At 41.5% G+C, this 16,605-nt stretch overlaps 1 protein-coding gene across 2 annotated transcripts; it reads right to left on the reverse strand.

The window, feature by feature from the left end:
* Positions 1-347: 347 nt before the first annotated feature.
* TRIP13 (thyroid hormone receptor interactor 13) lies at positions 348-16,554 on the reverse strand. Of its 2 annotated transcripts, none has more exons than XM_083583225.1 (14): positions 16,430-16,554; positions 15,533-15,635; positions 14,659-14,824; positions 13,885-14,014; positions 12,795-12,850; positions 9,661-9,751; positions 9,038-9,110; positions 8,197-8,260; positions 6,152-6,238; positions 5,688-5,794; positions 5,008-5,161; positions 3,294-3,406; positions 1,142-1,211; positions 348-834 (listed from the first exon to the last, which is right to left on the reverse strand). In XM_083583225.1, exons 1-14 carry the CDS (start codon positions 16,521-16,523, stop codon positions 739-741), a joined length of 1,404 nt encoding a protein of 467 aa, XP_083439351.1. In that variant the 5' UTR covers positions 16,524-16,554; the 3' UTR covers positions 348-738. The 2 variants fall into 2 exon arrangements, with proteins under 2 accessions (XP_083439351.1, XP_083439352.1); XM_083583226.1 differs by having other exon boundaries at positions 15,533-15,639; positions 16,430-16,551.
* Between the last annotated feature and the right edge of the window lie 51 nt (positions 16,555-16,605).

Consider the following 16,605-nt stretch of genomic DNA (forward strand, 5'->3'; position numbering starts at 1 on the left):
ATGAAGAACATTCTCCTGTCCTGTAGACTATAGAACCAGGCCCAGCAACATCTGATTAATCCACTAATGGCAAATCTACCAAGTAAATCTGCCCAATTCTGTGCCAAGTTCCTACTAGACGATAAGATTCCCAGTGTGACTTTGGCCGTTGCCAAGTTTCTGTCTGAGGTGGTCAGGATCAGAGATCAATTTGTATTAGACAAAAGTCAGAAACATGCCTAGTCTTATGATCTGTCCTATTAGTCTATGTGCTTTTAATGTACTTTACTTGCACTGAATTTCATCTTGTGGGTCAAAAGAATAGACTGAAAGACTAAGCTGGATCTCACCCATAATCAGCACATCTGTTTCGGCAGTATTTTTTTTTTTTAATTTTGTTGACAATATTCTAGTTCAGAAAAATACCAGAAAATGATACAAATTACAGGTACACAAAGTGCAGAATTTCCGATACAGCTTTAAAAAATGTACATGAACAGTGACAAAGATAGTTATTTTTAGGAATTAATCAGGTTTACAGCTCAAATGAAATAAAGCTCTTCAATGTATATAAAGTCTCTATGCCTAAACTGCACTTGGAAACATATCATTGAAAAAACTATACATTTCCCTACTTCTTCTTATTCAGGTTTTTACAGGTTCCTTAATAAGTCCTAACAATCATGCAGAAAGACAATACAACAGAGTAACTAATGGAAGTGTTCTACTCAGTCAAGCACTGGAGGAGGAAGGAGAATGTCAAACGCAGTCTGCAAGTTTTGCTCTTTCTTCAAATTGCTTGTCCACTACAAGTGACAAGGCTTGAAGGAAAGCTGTCGTTGTGACGTTAGGTGACTAGAATAAAAAAATAAAAGTAAAACCAGTGTCAAGGTAAGTGTATCCACCACATAAGAGAGGGAGGGACTGGCCCCATGGCATCAGCATTTTACAAGCAGAAGGTGAATTGCTAAATTCCATCAAAACTGGGGGAAAGCCCATGGGCAATAAATACATTAGAGCAAGTTCCAAAAGGCATATACAGAAGCCTGAAATGGGTCAACAAAGAGTAGGTGCTGTTGGCACCAAGTACCTGGGTCAGAGGAAGCCAGCAAGCGACCACAGCCCACCCCTGCAGTAACAGGAACAAGGAGCAGGGCCTTACCTGAATGTAAAGTGCATGTGCCAGAAAAGGAAGTTTCCTTAAAACACGGCCGCTAAGTCCTTCACTTTTCCTGTATTAATACAGAAGCAGGAGAGGCATCAGGCTCACGTTCACAAATACAAGCACATAAGGAAGTGCTAAGTGTGCTACGAATAGCAAAATTAGGGTACGAGACTGGTAATTTCTACAACATCTCTTGTTGTTGGTAGTCAGCAGCTGTGGTGTTCAGAACTGAGTCTCCCTTAGACCTAGTTCTCACAAAGAGCGGGTGAGGAGATAAGACTGTACTTGTTCAGACTGCAGCTGGGAACCCAGTTTTCCTACAGAAAGTTCCCTCTATGCTGATATTTGGATGATGGGAGTGGGGAGGAGTTCTAAGCCTTGTCCAGAACCAGGATGACTTCTTCCATTGCTTTTTTTTGTAGGTATATGCCTTGATGTATTTGAAATGAAAAGCTGGTTTACTTTTTAAAAAGAAAAAAAGCCTTCCTTTTCATAGAATCATAGAGTTGGAAGAGACCACAAGGGCCATCGAGTCCAACCCCCTGCCAAGCAGGAAACACCATCAGAGCACTCCTGACATATGGTTGTCAAGCCTCTGCTTAAAGACCTCCAAAGAAGGAGACTCCACCACACTCCTTGGCAGCAAATTCCACTGTCGAACAGCTCTTACTGTCAGGAAGTTCTTCCTAATGTTTAGGTGGAATCTTCTTTCTTGTAGTTTGGATCCATTGCTCCGTGTCCGCTTCTCTGGAGCAGCAGAAAACAACCTTTCTCCCTCCTCTATGTGACATCCTTTTATATATTTGAACATGGCTATCATATCACCCCTTAACCTCCTCTTCTCCAGGCTAAACATGCCCAGCTCCCTTAGCCGTTCCTCATAAGGCATCGTTTCCAGGCCTTTGACCATTTTGGTTGCCCTCCTCTGGACACGTTCCAGTTTGTCAGTGTTCTTCTTGAACTGTGGTGCCCAGAACTGGACACAGTACTCCAGGTGAGGTCTGACCAGAGCAGAATACAGTGGCACTATTACTTCCCTTGATCTAGATGCTATACTCCTATTGATGCAGCCCAGAATTGCATTGGCTTTTTTAGCTGCCGCGTCACACTGTTGGCTCATGTCAAGTTTGTGGTCAACCAAGACTCCTAGATCCTTTTCACATGTACTGCTCTCAAGCCAGGTGTCACCCATCTTGTATTTGTGCCTCTCCTTTTTTTTTTGCCCAAGTGCAATACTTTACATTTCTCCCTGTTAAAATTCATCTTGTTTGTTTTGGCCCAGTTCTCTAATCTGTCAAGGTCGTTTTGAAGTGTGATCCTGTCCTCTGGGGTGTTAGCCACCCCTCCCAGTTTGGTGTCATCTGCAAATTTGATCCTTTTGTTATTCTTGCAATTTACTTTGTGACAAGGAAAAGCATTTTGCAGATAAAGCGCAGCAACTCTTGTTCACTATTGAATGTTTATTAATTATTTTAGAAAGTTATTCAAACACCACAAAACAAATCTACTTTCCCTGAGAAAGAGTGTGATGAAATATCAAGAAAAAGGACAGAACTAGCCTTAGATCACAGAAGCTACTAGACCAGGCTTCCTCAACCTCGGCCCTCCAGATGTTTTGAGACTACAATTCCCATCATCCCTGACCACTGGTCCTGCTAGCTAGGGATCATGGGAGTTGTAGGCCAAAAACATCTGGAGGGCCAAGGTTAAGGAAGCCTGTCCTAGACCATAAAATGCAGTGGCCCACATACCTATGTTGATCACACGTGGAAGAAGACGACCAGTTAATTTCCCTTTGGAAAGGCTTCCCCCTTCTGGTTCACCTGGACGCAATTCATACTTGCCATAAGCACTTGCATTTTCAGTGCTGCACTAAGTTATAATAGTTTTCCTCTAGCAAAAAGCTCATTAAAAATCAGGGAATTTTATTACCCTATTAGAAGCAGCATTATTTGCTTATTTTACCCCCCAAAAGTACTAAACCTGCATAGATCCATCAAGAAACAGCAGAGGAGAATTTCTCACTTTGGCCTGTATTCTGAAAACACAAGCATTTGATTTCATGGGAGAGTAAGTGAAGAACTACAACCTTCACTTTACATGTGAGGGTAAAATTAAAAGACAGATTAAATGAAACCAGGAATCCTACCTTGAAATTTCTCTCAATATGAGACTCAGTTTTGACACATCACTGTCTAAATAACCAATCACCTCCAGCTCACGGAGTGTCAGCAGCTGCTGTCGAGGATATATTATCTGGCACTTGGGAGGAAAAAGATCTTATCTGTAAGAAATGTATAAATCTCACAAGTGCATTACTACTCAAAACATAACAAAGGTTGGGGGGAATACACAGCCTCACTCCAACTGGAACTCCCTCCCAAGGGAGGTGAGACTGGCCTCACCTGGGTTCACCTTCAGGTGGGAAGTAAAAACAATGTCTATTCCACACAGCTTTTAATGATTTGCAGATTGTGGAGGTTATTCCACTCCTCAGAGTTTTGCTTACACACACACACACACACACACACACACACACACACTTCTTTTCTCAATCTGGTTTGTTTGAATGTTTTGTATACCACCTTGGGGGCCCTGGTTACAACCCAAAAACAAATTATATTTTTTATTTTAAAAACTCCCCACATGCTGTCCACTAGTAGCTCACCAATATCTAGCACAGGTAAGTAACATAATGAGCATTCAGAGGTAAATGATGGAACAACGATAATCAAACATCTGTAAGCAGAAAAGCAACAACAGGAACAAACATACTCAAGGTATGCAAACACCAAGGTATGGAGAAACAGGTTTTTTAAAAAAAAAAACCAAAAGGTTTTTAAAACCCTGAAAAGTGGCAGAAACGAACTGCTCAGGCCTCCCTCCCTCTGCTGTGAAACAGATGCTCTGGGCTCATGTGGGTTGGAGGGAAGAGAAGGAATGTGTTCCATTTCCTTTAAGGGTCAGGTTGCTCATTCAAAGGGAACAATGACTTCCCTATTCCAGGACTCAGAAAAAGGGAGAGAGTTGAGGTGCCCCTAGGATTTTCCTCATGGCTCTGCTGAGCTTCAGCAGCTGCCCAGTCCTTTTCTCCTCCTTCCCTCAGAAGGTGGCAGGTGATCACAAGATAGCCCTCCCTTTATAGCTGGATGGGAGGTGGAGAAAGCCTGGGCACCCAATCGGACAGCTCAGCAAACCTCACCTTCCCTCACAGCCAGGGGAAAGCCAGAGCCAGCCTGACCACACTGTCACTTGCTAGAGGAGGGAGGCCTCACCAACACCCCCCTCTGCGCTGACTTGGGGCTGCCTCCTGCTTGAGCAAAGAGGGCATCTCCGTTGGGATGCATCCAGGGAGACGGGGGCATTTGGCAGGCCCCCAGCTGCTCCAGCCACCGGCCAGCAGCAGGGCAAACTCCGGTTCTCGGAACAGCATCTATCAGCAACTCGAGTCTCAGAAGCCTTCAGAGACTGAGCACGCTCTAATCAGCAGAGTGAGTAACTTTTCACAACGGAAGTGGCGGACAGAGGCTTATGTAAGCATATTTACAGGCGTTTATTCAGCATCAGGAACAAAGGAAAAACATGTCTGCTTCCCTTCCTGTCCAAGCAAACAGCAGCATAGCAAAAGCAATATACAACGGAAGTCCCCAGCAGACTGTGCTGGAAGTAAACAGACATGTGACATACAACAATCCACACATCTGTTCTAAAGGTGGAATGGAACTATATCCTAACAGTCTCACACATACACAGCGTTTTACTGTGAGGGCCCACATTCTAATGTTTTGTTGGAATTCTAGGATGCTAGTCGTGCCTCTAAGGATTTGATACAATATGGATGATAAGAACTTCTGAGAGTTTACCTTCATTAGTTCCTCCAAGCAAGAAAGATATATTTTGAACACTGCTTCGGCAGAAGGTGGGCCAATGTATTGCTTGATATCTGCTCTGTCCACAAAGGCCATATCAATTTTCTCCGTGATATTTGAGGTCGTCAAGATAACTACATTAGGATACCTTTAAGAAACACACACAGATGTTGTAACACTCATTTCATAGGTTCAACACTTGAAAGTTTCCACTGTCAGTTACATTTGCATTGATAGCCTCTTGGGTACATGGCTGGTGACTGCACCTGAAGGATTTAATCTGAAATTTTTGCCATGCCACTCTGCGACTACAATAGCTAAGAACGTACTTTGAATCTAAAAGGTGAAAGCTGAGGTTTAGAGGACTCCAAAGGACACTGGGACTGCACATCAGTGCTGTAGGGATACCTACTGCCTTAACAACTAAAGGGACCCACTCAGAACTGGACAAATGAATCTGGATGCTTTCCAATGAAACCTGGATGGAGCAATTATCCTGTAAGAGTGGCAAATATCATCTGATCATATTTTATGCCAGATGGGAGGATATAAACATTGCCTTATTAGGATCTACTAATCAGATCTTGTAAAGTAGCGCCTTTGCTTTTGTGCCTTCCAACTGTTCCTAGGCAATTTATACCCTTCCAGAAAAAGTTATAAATGTAGTTTGTTACCTTTTGATCTGATCAATTTGTGTCAAGACTGCATTTACAACCCGGATGGCATCAGAAGGTTCTGTCCCTGCCCGAAAAGCACTACGTGCTGCTGTGAGACTTTCCACCTTAAACAAAAACAAACAAACAAAACTAGCTCTCTCACAGATTTTTAGGAACAGTAATCACTGTAGCACATGTATTTAATGTGTGTACAGCTACTCTGTCCTACATTCAGGAGGCATCCATGCAAAACAACTCCGTCAGTCACATTTAGGACTTTCCTAAACTAAGTTGCCATCTACAGCAACTCTCAAACACTATTATCATAAATGTAAAAAGGGACTAAAAATAAGTTATGCTAAAATAATATGATAATCTTCTTGCCAATCAAAATTGCCCCTTCTGTCATTTTATCTCCCACCATGACCCAGAAATGTAATGCAGCCAATGTTTTAACATTTAAAATGATGCTGTGGCCATACCTCATCGATCAGTACAAATACAAGGGCATCTTTGTCATCAATTAATTCTTGAATCTTCTGGAACATTTTGGTAACCAGTTTGCCACTCTGAGGGGAAAAAAATGGATGTATATAAAATAATGCATTCCTTTCTGCTCTCCCAGCCTTGCCATTTGGCACTTTCCCAATCACCTCTGGTGACCAAACATGGGCACTTGCTGCCGCCACAACAGCTATAGCGGCAGCAGAAACAGAACTGTTCTTGACCTGGGGGCTCGACCTCCCTTGGTGGGGATGATGGAGAACCTGAAAAGGGGTGTGAACATTCTAGCAGGGCGCAGGGCCATGAGGCAGATGGGGCCTCCAAGAAGCCTAGGTGGCAGAGGATACTCATGGAATTTGCAGGTGAGACTGCACACACAGTGCTCCCCATCTGGCTTAGAATGAAGAAACATTTTTTTGCTAACAGGGAGCATCAGGCAGAGTTGCTGATTTGTTCCCATTGTAGTTCCTTCTCTGTGGTTTTAGGAGAAGGTAAGATAGGTTTCCTGCTTTGTTCCTCTTCTAGCACCACAATCCACTGTGTTGTTGGACTTATTCCCAGGTAAGCAAGTATAGAATTGCAGTCTTAGACAATATGCTAAATCAGCCATAAAACCTCTCCCTCACCAGATATAAGGTGGTGAAGGAAGTTAACTTTTTCTTCCTGGAAAACATAGCACCAAAGGAAGCCGGAAGGCGGACACTCTTTCCCACTTCCTTTTTCAGCTCTATGTGCTTTTCAGGATTCGGAGTAGGTCTATTGGATCCAGGCTTTACACAGATCCCTTGTATTCACGGAACTACCTTTGATCACAAGGCAGACAGACTAGCACTACTGAACTTGCAAAGTCACGAAATGTTGTAAATTAGAACAACGGACTCATAATACATCTATTAACCACTGCAAGAACAATTATTGTCAGGACATGGAAATCGTTACAGTTGTTACTCATGGACCAGCAATTTGCCAAACAGTGTTACTGGAAAAATTGTCGCAAAAATTAAAGAAGCAAGAGGTCAAAAGAAACATGAGAATTTTTATGTAGCCCAATGTGTCTTTATTGATTACACAAATAATGAGGTATATGGTAGAACAGAACCCAAAGCTTACAGCACAGTTGGCGTGCATGAAGTACACATTTTATTTTCTTCCTTCTTCTCTTCCTCACCCCCTTCCTAAAAATTCCTATAAATACTTATTGTTACTGATACAAAATACATTTTACTCATGGTCACCAATCTAAGCAATGCACAGTCATTGCATATCTGTTATAACTAATAATTTTGCTTTATATACTTTGACACAACTTTGTCAATATATTTAGAAATGTGGGTTTTTTTTAAAAAAGTGTTGTGTGTGTATGTTTTCTGTCTCTCAGAGAGGCCTGATCCAAGCGAGGGAAGGGGAAGAGCAGTGACTAGAGGGAGTAGTATCCATGGCACTTTCTCAGAAATCCAAATGTGGCCTAAAAGGTTGTCAATTGCTGCAATAGACCAAGTACATGTTGCAGAGATATCCTGGTGGTGCAAGAAGCAGAAGGCCGGAGAAAGGACAGGGTTCCTGTGCTAAAAGGAGGGTTAGCCATTCACTCCACATTAAGCCTCTGCAATTTTTCTTACTGTGCATTGTCGCATGAGGCAGCTCCCTTTTTGTACAATCTCCACAATCCACTTCATTTTGTCTAAAGGGCTGTACTGGAGAACATTATTTTCATGGAGACAGTATTTACTTTTACACCAAAAAGTAAAAAGAACCATGAGCTAAAACACAGCATAAGAACCCTAGCTATTGGACAAATTCGACAGCATTTTTAAACCACTGCATAGGCAGGAAGTCTCCTTCTCTGGAGGTCTTTAAGCAGAGGCTTGACAACCATATGTCAGGAGTGCTCTGATGGTGTTTCCTGCTTGGCAGGGGGTTGGACTCGATGGCCCTTGTGGTCTCTTCCAACTCTATGATTCTATGATTCTAGGAAACATTCTCTGAATCACAAAACTGCTAAGAATGCTGCATAAATACTTACCTCAGAAAACCACTTGGAGAAGAGGCTATGGCTGTTTATCTCTATCAGCTGTCCATAGCGATACCTAAAATTTAAGTGAAAAATCAGCTCAGTAAAAGCAGGAGAATCATTAATGCTGCTGGTGCTCATATAGCTCAAAGGGAAAAATCCAGGAGTGCAGTCATAACCCTGCAGAAAGTGAAAATAAATCGAGGGCAAGGGCTGCAGCCTGATGCTCCACTTGCAAACGGTCCCTGGGTCAGTCCTCAGTGGCATCTACAGGCAGAGTGGGGAGTCTGCAACACTGGGGAGTCACTGTCAACAATGCTGAGTGAGGCGAACAAATGCTGACGGCACAGGACAACTTGCTATGTTTCCAACTTATCCGTAAGGGCATTTCCCCAAAGACCCTGGTGAAATCTAAGTTCACACAGCATGGTCCAGCCTGTTAACTTTCCCATTAAAGCTGCAAGCACCTAGGTATGCTCTTAGATCCCCACTGAAAATGTGCCCAACTTGTCATTATAAAAAGTGCTCAACCTATCATTATTTGTTAAATAATTTAGAATTTCAATAACTAAGTTATTTCAATTACTTTGGGGCATAATATTTTCTCACTTTCTAATACAAATGTATAGCATTGCTTTTAATTTCTTCCATCCAAGAGTTCATCTTGCCAGTGAAGAGGCACAAAACAGAGGGAAGATGTCCGAGGAACAATCTGCTGGAAAATTCTCTCCTGCAAGTCACAGGAAAATGGAAAGGAGCTGCATAGCACAGGAATAGTCTACTTTTGAAAAGCAGAGCTCTTAGACTAGGTACTATTTTAACTTTTAAGATACCAAACAGTTATCTGAATTACCTATGAGAAAGTCTAATAGTCAGCTTCTGGGCCAGTGCTTTACATAGCGAAGTTTTACCGGTTCCTGGAGGACCTGCAATTAAAGTACAGAAAACTTAAGTATTGAACACATACCTAATTTTGTAAGTTGCTTTGAGTTACTTTTTGCCCCCCCCCCCCAAAGCAGGGGCTAACAAGTTTAATCATCATCTCCAACTAAAGTGAGGTTTTGGGCTTTGTATGCTTCACATAGAATCATAGAATCATAGAGTTGGAAGAGACCACAAGGGCCATCGAGTCCAACCCCCTGCCAAGCAGGAAACACCATCAGAGCACTCCTGACATATGGTTGTCAAGCCTCTGCTTAAAGACCTCCAAAGAAGGAGACTCCACCACACCACATGTTTGATGAAACTGAAGCAATTTACTTCTGTCTAGTATTTTAAGACTCGTTTCGTACATTAAAATATACACTAACTTGTGGTTTGGTTCAACAACCACAAACCATGGTTAAAGTAAACTATGGCTATGTGTCACATACAAATGAGGCCAAGACACGTGAAGTACTTTCAGCACTTTAAGGGTGCTATATAAAGCCTATAAGTACTTCAGTCCTGTATAAAACAGTAAAATTTAAACTTTACCATGCAGCAGAACAACTCTATTCCACGATATCAAGTTGCTGTTGACATTTCTGTCAGAGAACAGTAATGTTGTAGTCACATAATCTAATAGCTAATTGAGCAGAGAGAGAGAAAGGGGTGGGGGGGGAGAGAAATAAAATTCCACATTATAACTGAATTATTCAGTTGTTGTTTTTAAAACAAAGCACTCTCTTTTTCTCAATGATGGCAAAAAGGAGGTGTGAACAGTAACTACCACGTTGGAACATCAGAACCCAGTATTGTATTTGTAGGCAAATAACAAAAGACTTTCAAGATCAGTAGGCAATAAAAACTAACATCTATAGCTGTGAAATTTGTCAGATATCCTGCTACCTCTGGAAATTCCAATATATTTACATAATCCTTGCACAAACATTCATTTCTACTATTTGTTTTGTTTTTTGTTTGCTGTTAATATCTTGTGTCTATTCTGGAAGACATTCCTAAAACAGTCTGTTGAAATATTAATGCAGTATTGCATCCCATTCGGAAAACAATCATGTTCAGAAGACTTTGTTCCTTGAAAGAGTCACAGGCAATTTCTCATTTACCATGATTAACTGTGTAAGGCTCTTGAAAGACATTTTCCTGCACACCAGCAAACAAGTTGGACACTTTGAACCAATATACCTAATCAATTAACTTGTGCATAACAAAAATATTGTTCCGTTGCTATGTTAATGCCGTGGGATCCATGCCCAGCTATGTAGGAGTCTAAACATCGGACAGGCTAGTAAGAAGATAGAGATTCCATACTCAAGTCTCGTTTTCCAGCCAGTAAAAAGTTGCTAGCCTGCAAAGTTTTCTACTAGTCAACTTATGGATAGCACAAAATTTAAAACAAAGGCATAACTTATTAATTTGCTCAGCATCCCCAGTGCCACCTGGACATCCTGCTTTTCACTCTTCCCATCAATAGTGCCACTTTAAACTGTGATCCTATACCTGCATATATAGAGAGAGAGCATTGCACTGTTAGCTACTCCAGTCCTCAAGATGAAAGATCAACATATGGAGACCAAGGGGCTATTTCCAAGTGGTACAGGAACACTGACTACTACAGCAGAGATGGAGAGGGGACAGAACAGGACAGGTGAGGATCCTTTTGGAAACTCATTAAATGCAATCTACAGGTGTTTAAAACTAATGGGGACCCTAAAGGAAGCATAAATCCTCAACAAACAGCGAGAATGTTTAGGAATTACGCAAAACTACTTATATTTCTCATTTGCATAAACCTATGTGTACAGAAGCCATGCAAAATCCCAGAGCAATCTGTACATAAATAGCCCCACTAGAAACAGCTTGGAGAAATTTAAGATCCATAGAATCATAAGAGAAAGAAACAAGGAGAGGAAATGCAACTAAATAACAAAACTGGTCCAGGAACAGAAGCAGTTTTTCCAGGAGCAGCCCTTAAAGCTGTATTTTCCAATCACATTTTTGTTTTTTAAATGGGTGGATTATCTGTCACATGCAGGTGTGATGAGCTCATTTTCTATGGTGGTAGGGAAACTTCTGTCCTGGTTTGGATGAAATGACAAGCTGCAGTTAACCAAAAATGGCACTGAAAGCTGCAAAACTCCTTGTGCTCACTCCTTGCAGTCCAAACCAAACCATTCTAAACTGCTTCTGAACCTGGCTTCCGGTTCCACTCTGCCTTAATGGAGGCAGCCTCCATGACAGTGGGAGATTGTTGGCAAAGAAAAAAGAAGGATTATTGAGGGTAATTATCCTTGCAAATTCCCTCCAGGGAATAGGCTTCACTCGCAGTTCATCTCGATACCTAGCTCTCGCTCCAGCATTGGATGCCCAGTGCAAAAGCACTTTGCCTGCTGAAAACCCTCTGACACCTCTATTAAGAAGCAGAGGTTCTCCTATTAATTAGAGCTTAACTGAACTAAAGTACAGGGGCATGCTATAAGAGATGAGATCACAAACTGCGGAACAAACCAACTGCAAGGACTTTAAGGTTTGAACTTGAGATAAGCCCTCATTTGGTGCAAAAGGTGTGGGAGTGGAGCCTACGGTTTCTTTATTTAAAGTTTTATTCTCTACATTTATGATTTGGCAACGCTCCTCTGAATGTTAGTTCAGATTATATTTGTACAAGCAAGGATGGAAGAAATTGGATTATAAATATGTAATATAGCATCAAACGGAACTGTATGTGTAAGAAAAGGAAAAATGGAGGGAGGCTGTATTTTGCAAAAGGTTTACGATGGAAACTTAGAGCTGACTCTTCCCCATCCTTTATTATTTATGGAGTGAAATGAGTAATGCTAAGAGGACTTGGAATTTAATTTAATTGGAAGTATAATTGCTCATATATCTTCATTTGGAAGGAAGGATGAAAGGAGTCTGTGAACTGCAAAGGAACAGATAAGGTTCTTTACTGAGTCATCTACAGTTTGACAGACCGCTCTTCTTCCCAGGCTGAGAGGAAAAATGGTGAAAACATATTATCTACTGGGATAGAGTGACTTTTGCAGCTGTTAAAGTTGCAAAACAACAAGGCATGGGATGGAGCGATGGAGAAATTTCTGGAACAATGGGATATCAGCACTGCCTAAGGCATGACGGATAACAGCAACAATTGGGGAAAGAAAGATATAACATCTTACAAGGACACGAAGAAACACCACAGACAGAATAATTGCCACACAGGAGGAACAAAGATATAGTTTGAGTTCCTAACTTGTAGTTTTATAAATCATTTAATGTGTCAACACAAATAGAAATTATTAATATTGCAGTTGTTGTGTAAGGGATTATTATGACCAGAATGTAACTGAAATTAATAAGATTTTGGAATGCATAAATAAAAGAAAACCATCAAATCTAGCATGCAGGGGGGCCACTTTATCTAAATTATATAACTGGGTATTTGAACGATTGGTATTAATAATTGTATTATAAATTGGTACTATTATAATGAGACTATTATTGGACTGTAATTGAAAACTACTTAATTTTTTTTATAAAAAAACAAAAAAACTGCTTCTGAACTTGACACAAGCCTGAGTAAGAATGGACAACTCATCTAGTGCAGTGAAAGTTTACAATGAAGAACCGTTTATATCCCAGATAAAAACTTAATACTTTCAACTTACATCTGATTTTATCTCAGCATCATAAATAAGGCTCTCCCATAGACCATGGAATTCAACTGAAACATAGAACCATTATACATCATTTCCAATGTGTGGTTTTGCAAATCAAAATATCATTTTGAAACCCAACAACCCATTTGCTACTTAATGAATTACACCAACTTTGCTGGTGCTGCAGTGCTGCATTCTTTGCACTGAACATACTTATGAACATACATACATAGGATCACATAATATTTCTTATTCCAGTTAAGACAACATGATGCATTTCAACCTTGGTGTGGGACCTGTTCCCTTCCAGATGTTGCTGGACTTCAGCTCCCATCAGCCCCAGCCAGCATGGCCAAAGATTCCTCATCTGCAATCTAATCACCTGTACATTTGAGTCAAGTCATGGAAAGAGCTTTTTGAGCCCTCCACCTTGCTTACTGGGGTCTGGGAAGTTCGTGTGAGATCTAGGACTCCTCTCGCTCTTCATTTATTTTCATGCATAGCTGCAATCGTAGAATCATTAAGTTGGAAGGGACCTCTAGGATAATCTAGTCTGGGGTAGGCAACCTAAGGCCCATGGGCCACAAGCGGCCCACGGGGGTTGTTTAACTGGCCCACAAGCTGTCCCCGAACCAAGTCGCCCACTCGGCGCTAAACTGGCACAGTGTGGCACAGGGACTCACTTCCGCAATACTGAAAATCGCATCTGTGCAGACGCCGGAAATCGTGGGTGTGCATACTCACACACGCCAGCAATCCGGCCCACGGAGGGATCTCCGCTGGAGTGAACCAGCCCAGGTGAGGTAAACCTTGCCAACCCCTGATCTAGTCCAACCCCCGTAATGCAGGAGTCTTTTGCCCAACATGGGGCTCAAACCCCCATTACAAGTAAGTGGCAGGACCAGTGTACTCTAATTTAGTGTTCTATGCTGTTTTCAATTTCTTGCTTGCTCCCATCACAGTTTTAATCTAAATCTGTCCCTGCCCACATAAATAATCAAACCATCCTTCTACTTCCTCTTGACTAGTACATTCTAATCCTATGCTGTTCCAACCCTATCAGGACCATCTTTAAAAACTATAAATAATTTTAAAATACCTGCTGGTAACACCCAGTGATTAGCAGCAACAATATTCTCATCCTCTGCCTCCAGATTTTCAGCACTGGGCCCTTCTTCACCGAGATGAAAAATGTGAATGGAAAGGCTGCACTTACTCAGATTTATTGCCTGTAATGAAGAGGAAAAACCACATGAGAACTCTCTGGCAAGCATCCTGGATACATCTTTTAAGATAACTTTTGTTAAAGGAAGGTAAAGTGTCCAGTTTCTCAAGTGGTGGTAAAAATTGTCTGAGGTAGTTTTCAAAGGAGTCTGGCCTAGTCTAACTAAACTTGCCATGAATTATAGCAAATAAGCCCTCATCTATACATGCAAGAGAATGAGGTGGTAGCGTGAACTTCACCTCTTCAGACTGTAGAAGAAAAATACAATTTTCAATGCTCCCTTTTGTGGGTAGGGGTATGTGCAGCGAACAATCTTCATATTAAAAAAAAAGTGGCACTTCTGGGAGAAATGCTGTTGTCCACTCATTCTCTGTCATGTCAGTTTTCTATCTGGCATTCTATTTTCACACGAGCACTCAAAACTGAAAACTTACACAATGCATGCATTCTCCAGTAGCAGTTAGAAAAGGGGAGCCAACAATACGGGGGAATTTGGATTGCGGAAAGCATTCATGGTCCAGACAAATGCACATAACAGCAATTGTAGTGGACGTTACTTCCGCTTTCATGATCTTATTTAATAGTAACAAGCTGCAGCCTTCCACATCCCCCCATAAGTTTTGAATAAGGTAAGCCATAAGGTAATACCTGTCTTTCCTTCAACTTTAGCTCTGTGTCCACAACTGCAATGGACTGCACATTATTTGTCAGGAAATAATCATCAAACTCAGTCCATTTGTAATCACCAAAGACCACAGGATGCCTTTCTAGTAGTTTTAAGACACCCAGTTTGATATCCTCTTTCTTTGCAGTGCTGGGTAAAAGAGAAAAACATCGTAACTTCAGGCATAACCGTTACAGCTAGAAAAGACCCAGCAAGGAGACCCCACCCACTCAGAGGCTGTGAAAAGTATGCCCAGCAGCAAACCCTCCCACTCTTGAGCAAGCCGCTCTCAGCTGAAGGGCCTGCAGGAAGAGGAAAAAATAAAACAAAATCTACCTGCCTAAACCTTATGCACTAAGCTTCACTGTAACTGTACAGAGGAAAGGTCCCATGCCATCAGCCAAATGGGCACAGGTGAAAATACGCTTTTTAGCCACAAGTATACAAAAGTAAGAAAGGTTACCAACGTAACTGATTCTCCTCCTGAAAATACGATTTCCTTAATCTTTAAAATGCAGGAGATAGCAAAGTTCTGTGGCAGATCATTTACATTGTATGAAGGTCCTATGTGCAATTTTCAGTATCTCTGAAAGTTATCTTGGAGTGTTGGGGACTAGATGGACCAATGATCTGTATAAGGCAACTCACAGAACTTGCAACAACTTCATTAAGAAATAAGGCTGTTTTTTCTACACCTTTTATACAGTGTGGATGAGATCTACACATGGTTTTGAGTCCCACCATGTCTAGTCAGCTTCTGGGACTTATTGTTTGTCCCCCCACCCTGCTGCAGCACATGACATTCTGCTGCAAGTGAGGATGAAAGGGGCTTTCTGAAATGGAAATTTTTACACCAACCTGTTTGATTTTTGATGAACTTCTACATGTATCTGCAAGGATTCGCATCCATTGTGAAGATCCAGTTTTAAGTCACCTGCAGCTTTGTCCATTTCATAGAAACCTAACTGAAAAAAAATAGACATTATACTATGTCTAAGATCTGGGAGATCCTCATTGTCAACTGTAAAAATATTGGTTTATTGTAGTGCTAGTGTCAATTCTATCAAATTTATATCATTTATATCATTCACGTCAAAGCAACTGTGATAATAAATATGTAGAAAATGATGGCAGAATTGCAATGTTCAATCTGAGGAGTACGACTGAAAGGTAGAAAATAACTGATCACATAACAGAAATAGAAAAACTATATGGAGCTATCTCCCCCCTTCTGTTTCCTCTTGTATGTGATTCATGAGATGTAATTTTTGCACACAAAGGTACAACACGCCCCCAAAAATGTGATTGAGGAGTAGTCTAGAAGTAGCAAAGCAACCTGAATACCAATGGCATCGTTATGAAAAATTTAGGCTAGCTGCGTTCAGGCAATACATGTCATGTGACTTTCCCCACAATAATACAGATGCTATCATCTATATTACCAAAATATCGCTTGTGTTAAAACAATAACGTTAAGCTTTCTGGGTTCATTTGTTAGACAGGTAATTTGAACTGCTTTATCGAAAGGGGGGGAGGGGAATCCTCGCCTTCCTTGATGCTTTTTTTAATATATTCTGTGTTTTCATGTTGTGAGCCGCCCTGTGATTTTGGGTCAAGGGAGGCATACAAATTTAGGGATGACAGAAAGATAAAACAAAGCAACCACCAGCTCCAGACAACAACGCTATATTATTAATTATTATTATTATTACTGGTCCCTTATTATTTATTTCCATTTATATGGTGGGGGCTCACCTCGACCGAGAGAGAGGCCGGGGCTTCTCCGGGATTCTCTCGCCACTTCCTTCCGCCTTCCAGCCTCCAAAGTCGAAATTCCCGCCCTTCTCATCCCCGGCCGCGTCGCCTCCCAGTTTCGTCACTTCCGGCCACGCCCCCTCCCCCTGGGTCGAGAAGAGGCGGCTTCCTAGGCG

This window comes from Podarcis filfolensis (assembly GCF_964270895.1).
Source record: "Podarcis filfolensis genome assembly, chromosome: 13".
NCBI classification, from domain to species: Eukaryota; Metazoa; Chordata; class Lepidosauria; order Squamata; family Lacertidae; genus Podarcis; species Podarcis filfolensis.